At 41.7% G+C, this 22,310-nt stretch overlaps 1 protein-coding gene across 1 annotated transcript; it reads right to left on the bottom strand.

The window, feature by feature from the left end:
* Positions 1-13,750, bottom strand: ndrg1a (N-myc downstream regulated 1a). The gene is made up of 16 exons (XM_018697572.2): positions 13,586-13,750; positions 9,242-9,316; positions 8,410-8,445; positions 5,974-6,079; positions 5,520-5,640; positions 5,100-5,162; positions 4,937-4,997; positions 4,320-4,406; positions 4,114-4,170; positions 3,892-3,995; positions 3,643-3,699; positions 3,491-3,542; positions 3,077-3,124; positions 2,540-2,575; positions 2,126-2,177; positions 1-1,663 (listed from the first exon to the last, which is right to left on the bottom strand). The coding sequence occupies exons 2-16, from the start codon at positions 9,296-9,298 to the stop codon at positions 1,404-1,406; spliced, it is 1,197 nt and encodes a 398-aa protein (XP_018553088.1). The 5' UTR covers positions 9,299-9,316; positions 13,586-13,750; the 3' UTR covers positions 1-1,403.
* Positions 13,751-22,310: the final 8,560 nt, after the last annotated feature.

Below are 22,310 nucleotides of genomic sequence, written 5' to 3'. Positions count from 1 at the left end.
TCTGTTACAAGGTTTTTATTGTAATTTTTTTAATAAATACAAACTGTTATGTCATTTTAATGCTTTTCTACAGCATTAGACGGTTGTGCATCGCATCTTTACAAAGCCGTGTGTGTGTTCTACGAAGCAAAAATGTTGCTGTAGTGCAAGTAAAATACGGGAGTAGAAGGTGTCAGGTAAGTTCTATGGCTATCCTCATGTTAACATGTGGACCTATCATTTTCACTCACCCAAAAAAATCCACAACCACATAGGAGCATCACGTCTAAAAAGTGAACAATTCCATGGCACATCTTTGTTCCGTTGTGCTTGATTGCATAGAAATCATCATAAAAAAAGAGAGAATAAACCTCTTTGTCTGAGGCCATGATCCATTAATGAAGCATAAGATGTAAAAGCTTTTGAATTTGCGTTTGAGAGAGTGTTTTTGATTAATGGCAAAGCTTACAGTCTCATTGGAATGTACTAAAAATGATCATTTGATTCCTGAAAATATTCACAACAGATGTGTAACATATAGAAAATTGTTAAAATAACAGATGATGTTTTGAAAAAATGGACACTGGCAAGATGAAAGGTATTATTTGCTGTATATACATGATATACTTGAAATCTGTCCCTTAATTTTAAAAGTTACATTTGCAATTTGTGAAGGAAACTCACTTTTTTTTTTTTTTTCCATTTATCCAAGTGCCTCCCCATTCTCCCTCCACATCTACACATCTGCTCCTACGTACAAACGACAACACTTCAGACATTGAAAATAAAAGAATAAATGATCAAACAATTACAGTGAGAACAGAAAACAGTCATTTACAGTCACGTATATTTGAGAAAGCTGTGTCAATATGGTAAAAATGGATAAAAACAGGATGAGGGAATGCAGAAATGGAAATTAAAACACTTTTTTATACGTATGAGAGATTATGAGCGATACATGTACAAGCTGGTGTACTCGCAGCCACAGCTTTCTCCGACATTCTCTGCTTCGGTTGTCCCCAGATGCTGCGTTGCCCCTGACTACACACTCACCTGACTCAGGAGCTCAGAGCTTTTACTGTTCAGATATGTTTGACTCTCTCAGAATGACAAAACAGGCATACAGTTGACCCTTGACCTCCCACTCAAAAGACATCATATTTTCAAATTAGGCCATCTCAGCTGCACTGAATACTCTGCAGGTGAGCGTCCGTTGTGCGTTTTAACAAATCCAGGTATGCTATCTTAGTGTCCCTCTCCACATCAATGTGTATGTGCATAGGAATGTGTGTGTGTGTGTGTGTGTGTGTGTGGTGTGTGTGTGTGTGTGTGTCAGTTAGAGGCAGCGCAGCATGAACCGAAGGGACCTTGAGAGGGTTTCTTTTTTTTGTTTTTTGTGGGGTGTCCAGGGAGCAGAGGCTCGCTTAGCAGGACACTTCGGTGGACTTGGGCACGGCCTGGTCCACGTTGCTGTTGGCCGAGCCGTCCATGGAGCCGTCCGTGTGGGAGCGGCCGCGCTGGTTCTCGGTCGTCTGGCTGCGGCTGCGGCTGCCCTCATTGGTGTGAGAGCGGGAGCGGTTGCCCTCACTGGTGTGGGAGCGGGAGCGGTTGCCGTCGAAGGAGGTGACGCTGGAGCCGGAGGCCGTGCGGGAGCGGACCAGGCGGGTCATGCTGGCAGAGGGCACTGAGGAGGAGGAATTAGTAAATGCACTGTTTTCATGGCAGCTTGTTCTAGAGCAGTTGTGAGACACAGGTGTAGAGTAACTGAAGCATTTACCCAAATTCATGTTACTCTAAACCTCTTCTTGGACACAAATTCTGTTTACACATCAATGCATCAGTAAAAGTTATCAAATGATGTAATAAATACTGTAACTATGTAACTTTGATGAAGCTATTTAACCTGAATAGTGGATAATAACTGCATTCAAAACTGTACATTAAGTACGACCAAACCCCAGCTGGAACAGGAGTCATTTATTAGCCAACACTAAGGAGTGAAGAGTAAGATGCTAAACTTTGTCTCACCACAAGGTGGCAGAAAATTCATCTTTTCTGAATTCAACAAGTAGAAAGTGTTTTCTGGTAGCTGTACAATTGAGCAATTTCAGCTTCAACATAAACACTGCATATCTTGAATACTTACTGTATCCCATGCCCTGAATGAAGTACTTGAAAGCCTCTGTCAGTTTTCCAGGCTGAAGAGAAAGAGAACACAAAGGAGGGGGTTCGGGGAGGGGGGTGGATTATTAGTCCTCTTGTCATTAATTATCATACTTGTTTACATAACATTGACAGACTCAATCTCTCATCCAACAGCTCAGGGTCTGAGATATGACAGCTGCTATGAGCAGGTGCTGTGTATGGTGGAGGATTACAACTTGACAAATGTGGTTCTTGTCTGCTACTTGCTAATAGCTCTTAGGTGCATCCTTCTTATGCCATCCACCCTTCCACCTGACCCTCTGCGCTGATTATCCAGCCCTGTCCTGCCTGTCTACAACATTAATGGCCGTCTCTGCCAAAGCCGTTTCTGTCACACAAACACAGACATACACACCTGGTCAACTTGGGGCATGCCACCGCAGTCTGCCATCTGGAGAGAGGAGAGAAAACACAAAAGAGGCCATTAGCATTTAGCACGTCGGCGCTTGTACATTCGCGGAGCGGCCGACACACACCATTACCCCCACCCATTACGTTTGGCACGTCCCAGTTGAACAAGCTTGAACACCTTGCCCCTGCTATCTCCAGTCAGTGTTCCTCTAGACCCTTGAACAGTTTAACCCCAATAAATGGCACCCATTTTAGCTGGAACAGCCATTAGGTTTCAGTTGCGGATCATAAAAATGCTGCCATAGGCCAACACAAGTAGGTCAGTTACAGAAGATTGAGGCGACGTGCGTATGCATGAGGACGCATTCAGCTGTCCTAACTCTGGTTAATATGTGACCAGGTAAATGCTGAGCCACTGGAATCTTATCAGCCGATGCATTTCCATCAAGGCTATTATAATCTAAACCGAGGATATAGGACAGAAGGTGGAGAGGGAGGGGAAGCAGGGCTATGACGGAGAAAGAGAAACAGGTTCCTTTACCTTAAGCAGGGTAGTCTTTGTTGGGTCCAGCTTGGTGTTGCACTCAACCTGTAGGTACACATAAAACAAATGTATTAAGTAATATAACTGTATATTGCATATTATAAAAAATGCCAAAGCTGGAAAACTACATTATTTGCACTGCCAATGGTTAATAAAAGGCAACAAAGCAGCAACAGTGAAACTTAACTTTAATAGATTAAAAACTACTCTGTGTCTCGCCTAAGTCATGTTAGACTGCCGTCCCTGAGCGTTATATCTTGCATATCTCTGGGCTTAAAGAGGTGACCGGAGCGAACGGAAAACACGTCTGGCGCAAGTTAGCTGGGTTATAGCGGTGAGAAGTCTAATCCATTAGCATAAGGGCCTTGTTTTTAATGGCTATGTGTGATCAATGATTGTGCCTCAACTCACCACAGCCTCCACGGCAGGAGAGCTGTCACCAACCACCAGCAAAGAAGGGCACCTGGATAAGGGAAACACAAACAATTGCACATTAAACATATGTCAAATAATATACATTATATTGAAATTTGAAACATATACAGCAAGTTATGTTTTCTTACTTGAGGGTTCTGACATTGCTTCCAGGGACCGGCCTCTCAACTTCCAGATCCCTCCGGCTGTCAAGACAGATATAAGCATGTTATGGAAAAGTCTGACACAAATTCTGCTTTTTGTTAATGAAAAGTAAAGATTCTATACCCTGTTGCAACTCAGGCTGTACTTTATTTAGTGTATTTCTTAGCCTTGAATGCCCACTTAGAAATTACGACCTGCCAAGGCAACAGGTAGACTGACTTTGATGTGTTTACCTTTCATAGGACTTGACAAAGAGATGCAGGTTAAACTGGTTCATGTCGTTTAAGATGTGGTGACGGTATGTTGCAATCAGGTCCTGGTTGTGGTGGATCTCCTCCTGTGGTGACCAAACACAAAAATCAGTTAAACTCAGTGACACTTTAAGACCAAAAAAAGCTAGAAAACAACATACTAGCCCATTCAGGCAAGAAATCCTTCCAAATTTGAATCTGTACCTTTCCAAACAGGTGGGTGATGATCATGTCGGGCATGGCATGGGTCCAGCCGCTGATCTGAAATTAGACATTACATTTCATTTTAATGCAGTATTTACATTTTTGTTAGCTCTGCAAGCCCAATATTCACAGTTACCAGTCAGTGATGTTTCAGACAGTAATATATGTGTATGTATGAGCTGTTAATGTGGGTTTGTGGGTGTTACCTTGTGTGCAGCCCAGTCCATCCATCCCTCAGCGCATGGGTTGATGTTGATAAGCAGCAGGCCCTCTACCATGTTGGGGTAGTCCAGCTGAAACACACATAACATAAAATTAGTGTTTTATTATTGTAACACAAACTGTTGGATTTAGCGAAAACATATGTGATTGGTCTTAGTTCATTTTTATGGTCCTAGAATATGTTTGGGTTGTTTTAAGGTGCCATTGAAGTCGTTTTTGGATGAAATCTGTTAAATGATTTTAATATGGATTTTGTGGGATACTTTGTGTTTTGTGGTTAAATAAATGTTAGACAAAAAAATATATAATGCAATAATTCACACTTAGTTGACGAGAAGGCTGCAGTAAGGAGTTAAATGCTGTATCTCTGTCAGCCTTGTGTCAACAGAGTGGGGCCTCCTACTGAGCAGAGTGTTAGTGTTGAGCTGATCTGGAACATTCCTGAGGCTTTTATGGCTCAGCAGGCTCAAGCAATAAGCAGCGCTATATTGCCAAAAATCAGCAAAAAGTAGAAACACATTAGCTGGTTCTGCTAATCCAAGATTGATTAAAACTCATAATTATAAAGCCCGAGGGTAGGGGTGGGGTGGGCCAAACTTACAGCGAATCTGGTCAGAATGTAGGCCCCAGCTCCAATGCCCATTCCAATAACACTCTTCAGCCTGGTGTACACATAGATATATGGATACTGTTAGAACAACAGGTTAGAAAATATCTTAAATTTAAGAGTGAGCAGTCAGTGTGAAAATTGCAGCTCAACTTACCCAAAGTGCTTCAGCACCAGGGGGAGTGTCTCAGAGAGTTGGTCCATGGAGGGGTACTCATATCTGGAAAAACAAAAAACACATATTGTTATAAACCTTTAGTTAGCAATTTTATAACAACAACCGCTATCTAATCACTGCCCTATATTGCTCCTTATTCTTGATATCAGCCCATAGCATTCATCTGTGTTTCACCATCTGCTTTCATGTCATGTTCAGGTAGCGTTAACAGTGAGGCAAAGTCCCACCATCAAAGCAGAGATTAGGCTGAACGAGATAAACACCTGTCCCTGCAACACACTTGGCAAATTAGGTCGCCCTTAAGTACATCCGCAGTGATCTACCTGTCGATGTCAAAGGTCACAGACTGCTTGACATACAGGAAGCACGAGTGAGTGCATGTTTGTGTGTCTGGCTCACCCAGTGGAAAAGGTGTTAGCTCCCTCGTGCTGCCCGGGGGCATCAACGTGACACACGGCAAAGTGCTGCATGATCTCTGACATGTCCTCATGGTTGAAGAGCGTGTCCCAGCAGGTTTTGTCTGGGGGGAAAAAAGGGAGGTGGAGGTGGATAAATGATACTTGGCTAAGAAATAGAAATGACCTAAAGTAACCTGAGAAGCACAACACTTGCAGAGTTTGAATAACATGCAGGTGTTGTTCCTCATCATCGCGCAAAATTTGACACGGTCACAAAAATCTGTTCATAACCTTGGAAGAGTTTAGATACTATAATGCAATAGACTTAACACTATAAAGTTAGCTGGGTGAACCTAATCTGGTCCCACGTGGTACAGTAATTCAAAACACCCCAGGCTTTAGGCACAACAACAGATGTTTCACCTAGATTGAGCTGAATAAGGAGCCAGGCTTACGGTTCAGTCCAATGTCATGGAAGGTTAGGATGACTGGTCTGTCCCCCTTAGGAGCCCCCTTCATCGTACAGTGGATTCTTCCATGAGGAGTCTCCACATCATGCTCCTATAGATGCAAAAACAGGATGACCAAGCTTAGCTTAAAATGTGTGGGTAAAAAATATTTACAATGCTGTGTAAAAATAGTAAGGAATTCAATCGCAGTTAAACAGCATTTGTTACACTGTGTAAAATTACCAAATTACATGACCTTCATTCTTGCATTTTGTAATAATTCATGCACACAATCCTGCATTACTGCCTCATCTAGTTATGACAAACCATTTCAAAGACAATCTACTGATTAAAATCTGGTCCATTCTTTCTTATGAGCCACAAAAGTCAAATCAAACTATTGTCCATCCAGCAATGAACCCAATGCACCAACTCCAACTGCAGAGGCTACAGTCCAGCAGGCACCATAATCCAACAAATCCACTGGAAGCTACTCAGTGCAAACACTTCAATGCAGCCTTCAGTCTACTTACGCTGACTTCTATCTCAGCGACTATCATTTCCACATCCTCAGAATCCTCCAGAACCATGTTTGCAGGAGGGGACTCCAACACTGCTCGCTAATGGAAAACGAAGTATAGATGCAATGGCTCTCTGAGATATAGATCCAACAGTTGGTTGAGACTCTGAGGTTGCTTAGCTCTGCACTGCTCTGTTTTATACCCCCGCTGCTTACCAGTTGGCCTAAGCTCCTGGCCTCCCATGGTGCCTTGCAGGCTGGTCAAAACAAGCTAATTCTAGATGAAGAGATCCCTAAATTGGATCAGCCAATGTCAGACAGAAGGCCATCAGCTACTGTATTGACATGATGAGTAAGTATGGGTGCGGGACCAGTTGGAAAACATGTTGAATGAATGAGTGCAGGGACGTCAGCAGCAATTATTCAGCAAATATTTAACACCAGATTTTAATAATATGATATACATTTTTACAGCACTGACCATGACAGTAAACTGTCTCTCAAGGCTAGAAACATCCAAACAAAGACATTTGATGACCGCCATAAACAGTCAATGGCTGGGTGGATATCTGGTATGATTTAATAGGCCTATATAACCTGAAGCAATACAGACAGAATGAAATACATTTCAGTGTCTCTTCCTAGAGAGATCACTTTCGAGAAAACATACTGCTGAATATGTCAGAACAGCCATGTGCAGCCATAAATTTTATATTTTTACCAAAATATAATTTAGAAATCAAATAGTTTCAATTTGAAAACAATTAGAAAAAAATAATAAAAAGCTGCCTCACAGTGACCTGACCTGTACTATAGGCCTAGTCAACAGTACAAGACGGCCTGTTGTGTTGTTGTCAAACCAGTTTTGACTGGATGGATCTGCATGTGATCTCCTCTAGAGGAACATCCAAGGCGGCGTCTAACCTATTTACCCGGACGTAATGTACACGTAAACATCAAGGGATTCACCGCTCCTTGCTCCGCCCACCCTCTTGCCTCTGCAAAACACACTCGAGCATGTAAGCCATACAGCCAAGATAATCCTGCCAGGCAATACATCGTGCGCTCATGCACGTATAGGCACCTATGAAACTCAAAGTGAAAAAGACGGTGGATTAGCGTGTCTATGTTTATGCATTTACAATCAGTGCTTAGGGGTAAATCCCCAATATTGACACTTACCCTGTGTCACTTATTGTTAAGCTCAGTCACTGCAGAGATACCAAGGATACTTAAGGTCATCAGTGTGACACCAAAGTAAGCCAAAACAGCTTTAAAGGCACTTTAGCTCTGTGTTGGTGCCAAAAAATCTCAGGTAAAGATCTTTGCCCACTAACCTGACTACCTGACCAGAAGACCCAGAACCGAACAGACACTGAAAACACAGATTGGAGCAATCATGTTTAAGGTGAGGCTACATTACTGCTGAATATGAACTTCATACTAAGCCTTTGCCTTTAAGGCTAACAACTTCTTTCACATGTAAGTGGGATGGTTTCAGCCATGACTCAGCAGCACCCACATACTAACCAAAATGTGTGAGTGTGTGAAAGGGTTGATGCACTGTGGCTACATTATCTTACAAACCCAGTCCAAAGTGCGTTTCATCACTTTCAGTAGCAGACTAAATTAGCGGAGACTCAATTAGATTTTAGGCCTAATAAAATCACAGTGGATGAAAGGTCATCACTGAGATAGATGAACCACGGCAACCACTGTTGGTCTGTGGCTGAGTATTTCTTTTCATCTACCACTAGATGGTACTAGATAAGCTAAAACAATAAAACGTAGAGTAAAACCGTCTGTGTATACAACTGTTAATTGGTATCATCTGTCAACACAAGCTTCAAATAAAAGAGCTGGGTTTACAGCTGCTGGGAATGATAAATACAGGATCTAATTTCTTGTATGTGCAAACGTACCTTGATAACGAGCTGCTGCACAGCCTCCCTCAGACCCTGCAAGGAAAGAACAGAGTGATGAAAATATATAAGACTAATGCAATTACAGTGTGACATGCTATAATCCAATATCCTGAGGGCGTCATCCTGTCGCTGCATGCATTTTCACATCCATATGACCACACGCCATATGAGGCAGTAGGTTCAGTTTCAACTGTATAACTTATTTACTCTTAGACTGATATGGGCTTGACTGATATCCCCTTTCTTTGCCACATCTTCTTAGATTATGTTTTCAATCCTGTTTCTTTATTAGTTATAATTAGTGGGATACTTAGTGGGATTTGGTAAGTTCTTATTGTAAGATAAGCCATTTTTGTATATTTTTACAAACTTAATTGAATAAGAAAAAAATAACTGGCACACATTTCCTCCATAACTGTCACTGTGTTTGCATATACACATATGTATGTGTATATATATATATGTGTGTGTGTGTGTGTGTGTGTGTGTGTGTGTGTGTGTGTGTGTGGATTAAGATATTTCTATCATGGATCAAAACTAATTTAGAGGTTTGTGCAACTCTGGTGACGGTATGTGAGTGCTTTAATGTTTCAAAGATGCTAATATAAGTTTGTTCTCTATTATTTATATTTTTTTCACTTTCTTACTAAAAAAACATTTTTACATTATAACAATAATTAATTCATTTATCTTACTTTCTGGACTAAACAGTGTCACAAAGTGATACAGTTCAGTTAGAGCTATGCTGTGTACTACTTAACCAGGCCAAAACACATTTCTGACAAGTATTTATAATATTATTTGATTTGGCTCTGTTCAGAATACATACCGGCAGCTCCCTGTCAACCAGCAGGGGTTTGGACTCAACAACCTGGATGTCATCCATTTCAAAGAGCTGTAGAGCCTGAGGAGGAATCAGAGAGAATAGTTGGTGAGTGACTGGTTCAGTCTGTGTTTCTGAGATTTCCAGCCTTTCAAATGAAATATGCTTCAGGTTATGAGACAGAAAAGATGTGCTTAGAAAATGTGCGGGATAAATCACATGGTAAAATATTGGGCTTTCCCAAATTCCAGAAACTAAGTGTGTTCGTCTCAGTGAACTAAGGTATTATCATTTTCTCACTGATCTCACAGCTCTTTTTAAAAAGGTGCAGAAAAGGTTGGCAAACTATAGGTGGCTGACCTGCAGACAGTAAAATGACAGACTGCTTGAACTTTGGGGTGGGTGTGTTTGTTAGCTTTGTGTTTCTTCACAAAGCTGATAAAAGAGACTACTAGAGACCTGAATGCACTCACCTACACACAGGTGTACAGGCACAGGAACATGCAGAGACTGGCACCTTGGTCTGCACTAACACGCCAACCACATAACAGGCCACACCCGTAAAATGCCCACAACAGATACACACAGACACAGAGACAGAAAGTCTCATGCACAACCTGACAGGCAGAGTACACAGGTAGGAAGACTGATAGCTGACGGATAAAGGGGACGGTCTAGTGAAGAGAAAAAGAGGAAATGTGATTTCTGAGTAATTCCCACCCCCCACTGCCTACAAATACTAAGTTGTAGCCAAAAAAACTACTGAAAACAGAAGCTGTCCCTTTTGCAGACAATAATTTCAAGACAGGGAGGCCTTGTTTGAGAAAGATTCAGGAGAAAGAATGAAGAAAAGAGGGACAGAGACAGACAGAGAGAAAGAGACTGAGGAAGGCAGGCAGAAAAGGACAGAGAAAGGAAAAGGGGGGACGTGTAAAAAGAAGTCAGGCTGTGTGTATCATGGAGCTGTGTTGGAGGAGAGCGGTCAGGCCGCGGCTCTGCATGCAAATCGAATTAGCCAGTTAAGAGAGCTCTTTGTCCACTGGCCCCGGTGGCTCCTGAGAGCCAGGGGCCTGCCCTCTTCTTCTCTCCCCCTTCACTGACACCAACCCCCCACCCACCCACACACACAGACACAGGAAGCAACAGACACCCCCGGTTCCCATCGATACCATCCTGGCCTCTGTTCAGCTCTCCACTGGCTTCCTAGCTCTCTGCATTCTGCCACTTCTCTCTGTTTGTCTTGGTTTCTGCTTGGTTGCAATCACTATGTTTGCTCTTTCCAGGCTCCATCCATCTGTTTTGTGCTCTCTGTCTCTCTGTTTGTCTTTGTATTAAAGGCACAGCAGAAAAATTAATTAACGTCAACCTACTGGGCTGCGATGAGGCCATAGGAGCGAGATGCTCTTTTAGAGGAAGTGATTCATTGCATTTCAAATGTGGAGATGACGGTTGTCCGGTAGAATACGCCCTGGACACACACAAATTCACACATACACACATGCTCCTCTGACTTGGAGACCGGAGCCAGCCGGACCTCACAATAGCACAGAGGAAGAGGAGTATCAAACAACAGGTTCATTTTTCTGCTGAGGCCTTCAAAAACATGGCCGCCATCGCACTGCAGGAGCTTTGTTGAGGGAGGACAAGAGATCAGCCCCCGCCGAGATTCCACAGCCATGTGAGAGAGGGCACGTTTGTGTGATCATCAAGACTTTGAGAAATGAAGTAACTCAGGCCGTTTCAGTGTAGAAAACAGGAAAAATCAGTTTAAGAGTCAACGCATGTGGGGGAATCCCCTAAGCTTATTTTCAAGCTTATTTGCAAACACAGCGACGTAAAACCAGACTCAGTGAGCTCATTAACCAAAAAAATCTGAGTGCAGGCTCCCTCTGAGCTTGGCCGCCATCGCCACCTGTTAGTGAGGCTGGCAGCAGAGCAAGGGAGAGAGAGAAAACGAGAGTCTGGCTGGACAGCAGGCCGAAACAAGTAGGTCACCTGCTGTTTACACCAGTGGTGCGCCTCTGACTGTTCACCTTGCTGAGCTAATGTTTCACCTGGCCGAGAGAAGCGCACTGAGGGAGCAGTTTCAGTTTAATCCCACAGCACCCTGACCCCAAGCAACAAGATAGGAGAGCTGCTGCCTTGACATTTCTTATGCGATGGATTGTCAAAGTTAATTCTGACTTTTTCAAATGACTCTTGTTTCTCTGATTTTCAGTAAGTAGCCAACTGCCTGAACCAGTGTATTAAAAAGGGAAGTGATGTTTCTGCGGCGTATCTTTTTCTCACAGGGATTCTATGTTGCTGCTACAGCAGGGGGGTGGGTTTCTTTAAACTGGCATCACTCCAAAATGGTGTAATTGGCAACAGTCACACATTGTTTCTAACCAAGTAAAACCAGTTCCTATGTGTTCCAATGTGCATATTCCCTATGGAAACTTGTGTGTGTGTGTGGGGGGGGGGTTCCCCCTTTCTTTCTTTCTTTCTTTCTTTTTTTTTGAAAATGACAGGCTGTAGGGAAAAAAAACAAACTATTCACTAAAACAGCTTTTGGCCTGGCAGAAGTGAGACTGTATTATGCAATCACGAACAGGAAACTGTGGGAGGATATAGGCTTGTGATGATCAAAAATGTGTAGCTCAGAATCAGCTGTACAACAAAGAACACAAACACTACGGTTTTTAGTGGAACACTGGATGGTACACATTCAAAACAAAGATTTGGAAATGTTAACTGAGAGTCAGATGACAACATACACTGCAATAAAACCTCTAGGTGACTGTATCATCCTGCTCTTATGCAACTGATAATCCATTACTTTTGAGTTTGGACAGTAAACATGATTTGAATGATTAGGTTTTAAGTGTCAGTTCTTGAAAAGCAGGATTTTTGAAAATGCAATGTTTTCACTTGACAGTGAAATAATGTGGTTAAAGCTTCAGAGGAAAACAACAACAGCACCGATGCAGGCCTACATAGCACATCAGTGCTTGCTCTCCACAGTAAATCCACTGATGCGACACACTACTTTAAGCCAGAACATCCAAGTTACAAAACAGCGCTGAGCTCAAAGTCTCTCTCTGTTCGCTGAGGGAGAGAGAGAAACATATGTACTGATTAGATTTGGACGGCCAGTCTCGATTTTTAGGGGGCCGGAATCAAGGCCAGGCCATCCTCCCCTCCCATCGCCTCCATATAGTTTTAAATCCACGAGTCAGCAGCATCCATCTGCAGAAACAATGATTGCTTCCCTAATCTTTGGGAACTCGCTTAATCTGTCAAATCCCTGGTTCTGAAATATCAGCACAGCAGCAGCAGCAGGCCTACTGAACTAAGCTGTCACAGACCTACATTTTCAGATTGTAAAACATATCAAAAAGTGGGTGTCTCCACAACAGTACAGTAAGTTGGTGATTGGGGGGGGTGGTGGCTTGAGGGGATCACCAGCAAGGAAAAAAAACAACACTTTAACACACACACACACACACACACACACACACACACACAGCTGCTGCTGTTTATTCTGACATGTACTCCTGAGACCAGGTTCATAATCTTTTAGACTGGGTTGGTGACTGGATATGTCAACATAAGAATGGACTGGAAGACACTGCCTACAAAACAGGTCTGAATGCAGCCATATGTTTATACTTTGGCAGACTGCCATTAATGCCTTAAGTAAACAGACAACACTTATTTTCTGATTTAGCCAGTTACAAGCATCATCCCCTTCACCTCCACCTCCACCCATGTTTTTGTTTGTTTTCGTAATATTAAGGCTAGAAAGCAAAGAGGATTTGTTACGCAACTATTGCCCTGGTAATATTTGCAGCATTTGACATAAAAGCCTCCTGCTCCGCGCGCGTGTGCGTGCTCCCAGAGGTCACGTGTGAAAAGCATGTTGACCTGCGAAAAAGTTCCCCCACCTGTTTCCACACCATACGCGCTGGCAGTAGCGCCCTCCTTCCTCCACCCTTTAATATCGGAATGCATTGTGGAAATTGTGGAGATGTTTTAAATACTATATATACTGCATTTATATTATAACACATTCTGCATGTTAATATGTGGGAAAACAGAAAAGGCAGAACTAAAAAATAACGCACTAAAGTGTCCGAAATGCCTCATTCTCTGTCGAATAACACTGGCGCACGTCCCAAAGACTGCAGCTTTCAGTTCAGTTCAGCTTATCAGTATTGTATCTGAACGCAGTTGCACCGTGTAACAGGAACAACAACGTGTTCAGACATGCTCGAGGGAAAAAAAAAAACTAGCAAGTAAGCGCTCAATTCCCCATAAAACAATTTAAAAAACGTTAAAATAGCTGTCTTCTCTGGAGCAGAAACCTACCTTAGGATCTCACTTGATTGTCTGATTATCCTGAGATGAACACTCCCAAAAAATGTCCACAAAACTTTTCTTTTCTTTTTTTCAAACAGCGCAAAAAAAACGCAGCAGTGACAGAAGCGTCGCTTTGTTTATTACGTGTAAGCACCAAGGCGGGTGTATGAGGGAATTTTTATAAAGCCTTGGAGGGCGTGCGGTCCGGCCCACTTTCCCCCCGGCCGCTCTCTCTATTGGGCAACAGCAGCTGTGGGACTGATAACGCAGTTTGAGTCTTTCCAGCGGTTGCATGATGAAGGAGCTGGTGACGGTGAGTCATTAGTTGAGTTGCAGGCGAAAAGATTTACTCCCTAGTCGAGTTGCCCCCCCCCCCCAAGTGATATATCACTTATGCTCTGACAGGATTACCAAACCGCCTGTGATAATGCAATCGCTGATTTACAGTAACTTCCAAAAAAAAAAAAAAACTTCCTTTAAGGACTCACTTTTGCTTTTCTCTTTTTTAATAATATTTCTGTGAGGTTTGGTAGTTGTTTTTTTCCGTGTTGATGCTGACAAAACAGTCAAGCTGGTTGTGAGATGTATCACATTTCATGCTACTCTACCACCTCTTAGTGCATTGTCACTGTGCCATCAATATGCCCACCCATGTGACACATTTGATAGTTTACTTTGATAATCAGGTGGTAATTATTTTGAAATTGACAGAGCTCCCTTTCCCCACCATGTGCTGACAGGGTGTGCACAGGAATCTAGTCTTCTTCAAACCATAACTCTTCTCACTTTAAGAGGGGTGGGATTCATGAAGGGTTTTTTTTTTTTTACACACACATGCAATCCCATCAGCTGACATATTCTAATAGATCTGTTTGGGCCATTGTCAGTATGAGGCTGAAGGGCTAGGAATGCAGCCAGGCCTGCAACCTTGATTTGAGGCCAAAAGGAGATATGTCTGTACAAAGGGAAGCCCTTCCCTCGCCTTGGATCATACAGCCTTTCCTTGATAGCATGCTGCTATTGTCTAATCAGAGTTAGCTTGTCCTACAGAAGCAACTATCAATACTACAAAAGAGAGACACTTTGCTCCTGTGCTAGCTGCTGTGCAGATGTTACTGTGATGAGAAACCATGAAAGGAATCTTATCTGGCAGCAATCCCCTCTTACAAGTGTCTTCACACCAATATCTAACCAGGAATAATGCCTGTGTTGATTGTCCTCCTTGTGGTGTGACACCTTCTAAGAGCACACACTACACATGTAATCTGAGTGCCGACGTTTGCGTGTGTAAACACATGCCTCAGCATCTTACAAGCATGTTGTTTGTGATTCCAGATCAGTTCGTTTCACTTGCAAAGCGTGTGGTACAGTGCAGGGGTCCTCATGGAAATTTCCACACCTGCAAGAGCCTTAACTGTCACACTGTGAATCTGCCAATAAGTGCTAGTATTGGCAATGAGTGTGTGAAAGGTCCTTGTCAAGATACAATAGCTGCACTGTGGGCTTGTAATGTGAGGCCCTCAATAGGAACACATCGAACAATGGCCGCATTGGAAGGGGAAAAATATAACCACTATTCTAATTTCAGGTCACTCACTTAGTACACTGCAAACTGGATGCAAAAAATATACCCTTACATATCTGGCCATTAATAAAAACACTACATAGCAGTAGCATGCGTGTGTGTGATTACACATGTCTGACTCCACAACTCCTGTCCAATTATCATTGTGAAACAAAGATAGCATCCGCGAGCCTGCCAACTGCGAGATTTAGTGCAGCATATGTGGGTCGTGGAGTGTCTCAATACTTGATAAAACCTGTGGACTTTCACCTGGCTGATTACAGTGTTTGTGGGAGCAGGTGGCAGCCTCTACGAAGAAAACAAGGGCCAGAGCTCTTCAGGCAATGGGCTCCACCCCTTCACTCATCTCAGGACTGTTAACACACTTTTGACATTTTTATTATTCTATTTTAATCATGCTTTATTTCCATATTGATTTTATGCCTTTGGTTATGTGCTGTATGTTGCAACTTCTTATTGTTTCATTTTAAACTCGTCAACCACTTTTCTGACTTATTTAATGTTTTAATGCCATACAAACAAATTAATTATTCTTATTCTTATTCTTAATAATGGTATGTACTGGGAATTCTGGGAGCTTGGTGTTATGTCATTAGATGAGGTAGTGTAAGGACACAGCATGTAAGATCTGTCATACTAAGAAAGGCTGAAAGAGGAATATACTGTTTTGAATGTTGAATTCTGAATGTTGAACATAACAAATTAGATCCTGATTTTTGTTTTGTTCATTCTTCTTGTTCCACTTTCTTCTTTTCCTTCTGGGTATTCCACCACAACACAATGAAACAGTAGGCCTATGCTGTCTATACTCTAACCTACCCTATCCTCTGTTATATGCCAGCCAAGGGTCTCCCAGGTGAAGTGTGTCCAATCTTTAAGTTCATGACCGCAATGCACTGCAAACAGAGCAGATTATAAAAGAGAGAGTATGTAGAGCTGAAGGTCAGAGGTCATCCACCTCACTGACTTCTTCTGAATCCTGCACAGCATAAGTATGCACGTAAAATACGATATGATCACGGGGTGTTTCCTGATATCTTGTTAGCTCGTCACCTCAGGTTTCTTTCACTACACACACCCATCCCAGAGCCTTTGTGAGACTCTCTAAGCTGGATTCAACCAGTCATGGCAACTACTGTGATGCAACAGGCTTCAAAAGAATGAGTGATTCAGACGCATGTGACACGAACTATGTCTGTAAGTCACGTAGTAAAAGGTTTGTAAAGTGGTGTAAATTTGTGACCAGTGTAGAAAAATGTGTCCACATTGTGTTTTTGGTGAGAAGGAAGTTTTGACGCTGATAGTCTGTTGACCTCAGTGGTAAATCTTTACTTTATGTAAAACTATCAGAGAAGTTGAAAAGTTACTCTTCAAAGTTTCCTACAATGTTCCAGCTAAATCATTTCATGCAGCCTGTGGCCCAGTTTGGTTTCCTGTTGGTCAGGAAGAGCATTAAAGGAATAGTTCAAATTTTTTGGGAAACATATTTGTTGTCGAGAATTAGATGAGAAGATTGATACCACTGTTGTGTCTACTCAACTGTTGTAGCCTGTTTTTAAACATGACAGCTATATCCAGCAGTCAGTTAGCGTAGCTTAGCATAATAACTGGGGACTGAGGAAACAGCAAGCCTGGCTCTGTCCTGGCATAACAAAAATTCATCTACTAGCACCTTTGAATGAGGAACATGTTGAATATAATGTGTTTTTATATTATTACTATTATTACTAACTATTTTAATAAAAACAGAGAACATTTGTCTAATATACATTGTTTTTTTAATCAGTGAATGAATATGAATGCTTAGTTTAACAAAATATTTCTTGTTCCCATCACTAATATTAACTATGGTATCAAATTAGTATAGAGTACTTTGTTTTGTATCCTAGAAAGAGATTTTTACTAGCAAGCACCCAGGTGTTTTATGAAAGTATGCTGCCTGTCATTATCACAGCTTATGATAGGTCAGCAAACAAACAAACCTTGTGGCTTTTTATTTGGCTGTAAAGGGATTTTACCAGCCTTGTTCTGATGTGATGTTTTCCTTAACTTGACCTGTATTCAATACTGATTATCTCAATAAGGGCCAGTTACTGCTATGATAAGACTGTCCTCTTTTCTCTTGATGTTGATAAGGTTGTTACTTAGTGACTAAGCCAGGCTGAGTAGATGTTACTGACAGGTAAGCCTTAATAATGTTGTTTGTTTGGTCTATGAGCTCTTGGGGGGGGGGGGGGGCAGAGGTTAAACTTCCTGGACACCTACAAAATGTGAACACACTCCTGAGGTGTTTACTGTCGACTGAATCTTAGTGCAGGTGGCACCGTTGACGCTTTGTAAGTTGCTTTGGATAAAAGTCACCTGCCAAATGATTAAATGTAATATGAATTTAAAAAGCTGTATGTGAATGATGATAAAGAAATGAAATCTGTCTCTTCTTAATTGTTATCAGCTATTTATTGGAGTTGTTGTTTTAATGAAAGCAGTTTAGAGGAACATAATCACTAAAAGCCATAGTCACACTGACAGTCAGCTGACTTATTCTCAAAGGAGTGAGACAAACAAGTCTGTGTAATTATTAAAGACCATATCTTAATCAGTCATGAATAACATTTTGCCCTTTCTGAGAAAAACAAAGGCACAAGACCAGTAACAAATGAAAAGTGTGTTTATTCATGTTTTCACACTGTCTAACCCATTAAGTCCAATTTGTTATGTACAATGCAGGCATGTGACAATCTGATATGCATAGTTGTCCATTAATACCAATCCAGAATTCAGCCAATTACTTGGAGAAAAGGAAATAGCCACTGTCCAGCGATGCAACTGAATACAAAGGTTGTGGCAGTTGTATGAACGATGAACATGTATCTAGACTGAGTGTGTTCTGTGTTGCATAAGAAAACAAGATAAACAAACAGTGAGCTCACCTAATCCTCTCAGAGCCACAGTCACTGTTCATCGAGTTCTCAACCATAGCACTAATATCTTTATCACCAGCACCAAGTTTAGACACAGTAAACATGCCAAGGCACAGTGGGTACTGATGACACAGCTGAACAAAGCTGTGGTAGCACTCTCAGTGGGGTTTTTTTTAATGCTGTGCCATTTGCAAGTCGCTGATGTACAAGCTGAGGTTTGGTATTCACCAGGAATCCCTTTGCTACACAATGTGCAAAGCTACAAACTGGATATTCTGTTGCTTCATCCACATTCATCACCCTCTCATGCATGTAGAAATCCCACCTAATTACAAAGTTAATTTTCTGCATTTAGGCCTGGCAGGAGCAATACATTCCAGCAGCAGCAGGTCAGCCTCTGTAGATAAAGTTGGACTACTTACCATAGTGGAAACAGCATCCAACAAGCCACTGTTTTGATTCCTGAGGAAAGTATGTGAGGTCAGGATGACAGGATGTTAGTTGCTGGGTGAGATTGCACTTTAGATTCAGACATCATGGAATCACCAGGGCCTAATAGTAAAATTGAAAATCTAATCCAGTCTGTGTCCTGTGACATACAGAGGAGAGACTGTGATAATAGCCCCTGCTGTGTTGCAGGTGGGATTGAGTTGATGTACTGCAGCTTTTAGCTTTTCTCTCCTGTTTTCACTCTTTATGCTAAGATAAGCTAACCGGCTGCTGACTGTGGCCATGTATTTAATGCACAGATATGAGAGTGACATTGATGTTCTCGTCCATGTTCACATTTCTCATCTGACTTTCTGCATTAAAACAAACTGAGCTATTTCCCAAAATGTTGAACTACTGCTTTAACAGATATCTGAGGGGTGATACAGAGGACAGACAAGCCTCTTGGAAGGAAGTTGAAGGATGTTTTGACTGGCCACGTGTCCTCAAAGTCACATATTCATTCACAACCAAGGAAAATTTACAGCTGATTAACTCAGTGCAGTGCTCAAAGGAATGGATACTGTGCCCATATTTTCAAATCAATGATTGATGGCTTGTTTTGGACCACAAAACTTGGGACGCTGTGATGCTGTGTTACATACTTCACTGTCTGTGTTGTTGTTAATAGTTAGACTCATTAGTTGGTGGCCCAGATTGCTCAGCTGTTAATGATTTTTTATTAACTTTATACACTCCTCAAAAGCACGTAATATAATCCCACAATGTCACTGTTGTAAATCAAAGGTCATTCTCATGATAAAACATTCTCAGTGTTGCTACTAAAAGTTATATTTAGAAAAAGTGCTCTAAAGTGAAGTAGCACCTATACAGATATTGAAAATGTGTATTAGCATATGTAAAGGGATCATCAGTGTCTGACTGAGATGTCCCTATCAGAACAGAAAATAACTGCAAAGGAACTTTTAGGTCAACACACACACTTTTCAAAGCACTTTCAAAGTAAAAACTACAAGACTCTTATTCATTATATGTAATGTTGCTTTCAGGTGCTTCTGTAAATATTGCTCCTGTAATTAGACATGAACATTTAATGAGGTAGGGAAAGGGCAGTGATGGAGGAGTTAAGGTGTTTTGCTTGTAACAGTATCACACTGTTAAAATATGCCATTACACTGATTTCAAAAGGTCCCTTGAATAAAAGTACACAATGATTACTAACAATATGTACTTGAAGTTTCAAAAGTAGAAGTGCTCAACACAGAAAGATGGCTGATGATAGAAGAATTCTGTGCACTTACAATCGTAAAATGACTATTTTTATTTACTGAATAAAGATTATTTTGACATCCTGGAAGATTTTACAACATTCCTATATCGTTTCTTTTGAGTTACCGGCTCACAAAGTGCCTTCCAAAATAAAACAAACGGACACAAGAAAAACGGTCATCAACAGAAGACCCAAATATTGCACGTGTTGTGTTGTTTTTTTATACGGGGCGCCTGAAGGCAGCACAGGCTGTAATGATGATATAGTAGTTTCGGGATGACAGCAGCGGCTGTGGGAGGTGCAAGGCGGGATCGGGACAAGGAAGACGAGCGAGACGTGACTGTCGCGATTGTTGTTTGTTGTGAACGGAAGTCGACGCAGACGAATGTTTATCCTCTTACGTCCGCGTGCCACGCCTTTTGGACACCTCCAGTACGTACAGGGAGTTCAATGCTTTAATGAGTTCGGTTTCAGGCTAAGATTTTTAGAGCCTACCTAACAGGTCACATCTGTAGTAGTTAACTGATGTAAACACATAGCCTACTGTATATATTTAATGCATGTATTTCTGGTTTATAGCCTACTTTTTCATGATATTTGCATTGATCATGGGTGTTACCAATGGTGTTACGTCACTAAGTGCGTCAATTTAAAGTTCAAATTTGAGGTAGCCTACCTATTTTCGTATAGTATAACTATACTATTCTGCTTTCTACTCCAGTACACTTATGTGTTATTATAGTCATCTTACATATTGAGACTTTACACATAGAATATACACTATTTTTTATGATATAGTGTATTGTTATCAGGTTAAACTACCCAACAGTATATAAAGTAGTTAAATCAGCCTTACCATGACTCAACTCAGACATATATGAGAATGTAACTGAGTATATGTATGCTGTTTTGAAAAAGAAAGCATGAGACATAGATGACAGAAACTTGTCATTACTCCAGAGACTTAAAAGTCAAATGAGAGGAAATGGAAGTTTGAGAGCTAAAATTAGCGCATTTGTCCTCAGTACAGCAAGGCTCCCATGGTGTCACCCAGCCTACGCGTAAACAAGCTGCAGAACAACTGTCTGGAGATTAGTCTGAAACATACACATGCTTATACAGTAGATCATGCTGGGAGGCGAAGGCCAATGACAACCAGGCAAACTCCTCTGCAACAGTGACTTTATTACTCTAACACATCACCAAAATAACAGGATCAGAACATTTAAATGTGACCTGTGCACATGCTTGTGTTATTGACTGAAGGTCTAATTTGATTAATTGTTATTTGAAGGTGTGGGCACTTTTTCATTCAGTGGCAAGGCAGAACCCTGTGATAGTCTGCCCCCCATCCCCATCCTTCCTGCTCCAATGACCATCCAAGGATAAGTGGTATAGCTAATGGATAGATGAATGGGAAAACATACAGAACAGAGACACACTTGCACAGGGTAAGGTCAGGAGATCTGTGATATCCAGAGCAGTACACTGCCCTGTACAGCAAATCATACATTGAGGATCGTCTGTACAATATATCATTCAGGGGGGATTAATGCTTGAACCAGTCAGTTACACAATCAGTAAATACAAACCAGCAACTGAGGTTAATCCTTAACAGTAGACAGGCAAGCTCCAGTTTCCTCTGACTGTGCAATTAAAAGGAAATCTCATCAGTTTGACCTCCTGGAATCATTTTATCATCATTCCAATGAAAGTTTGCCTCTCACTGTAAAATGTTGGGATTGTCAACATTCAAAACAAAGCGGTTTGTGTGCCCATTCTATCCCGAGAGAGGGGGCTTTGAAAAGTAACCCTGTTCTGTTCTGGAGGCTGAAAGGCAATTTGTAAATGACACAAAATAAGGAATAAATGAGAGGGAAAAAAATAGAAACAGTGAAGAAAAGGAAAGAAAGTGTCTTTTTTTTGTCTCCCGTCCCTCAGTGTGTCACTCAGTCAGTCACATGCTGAGCCATTTTGTCTGACTGCCAGGCTCTGCTCTCTGAGTGTAATCTCTGTTGACCAGTCAGCAGAGTGAAAGAAGGAGGGAGGGAGGCAGGGGAAAAAAAAAGATGGAGGGCAGGAGGGCTGCATTCGCAATCTAGGTCGTCCACCAGTAATCCCACAGGGTGGAAGTATGTCGTGGGCATGCAATGGCAAATGCTGAGCTCACCCAACTCCTCTTCCATGCCCTCTGTCCAGCCGAGCTTTTGTCTCATGACAGACTTCCCTCAGAGTGACTGTAAGACTCACATGCTCTGATGTTATCTGCAAAAAATTCTTGACCCTGATAAAGGATGTCAAGTAGGGGGGTAAAATGAATTAGAATTGACATCTAAACTTCAGATCACTGTTAAGATATCACTATTTATTAAGGTATTTGTCTAACAACTCAAGAGTGCTGCCTAGCAAAGGAAATGAAATCTCCTCTTAACCGACACACTTTTCAGGTAGTTTAAATGCAAAATACCCAAAAATGGTGAAGAGTTCGCACTGGTGTGCAAGGACAGT

The sequence above is a fragment of the Lates calcarifer genome, linkage group LG3 (genome assembly GCF_001640805.2).
Source record: "Lates calcarifer isolate ASB-BC8 linkage group LG3, TLL_Latcal_v3, whole genome shotgun sequence".
NCBI lineage: Eukaryota > Metazoa > Chordata > Actinopteri > Centropomidae > Lates > Lates calcarifer.
Note: the sequence above shows the minus strand (reverse complement) of the source record. Positions and strands in the feature narration are given on the sequence as shown.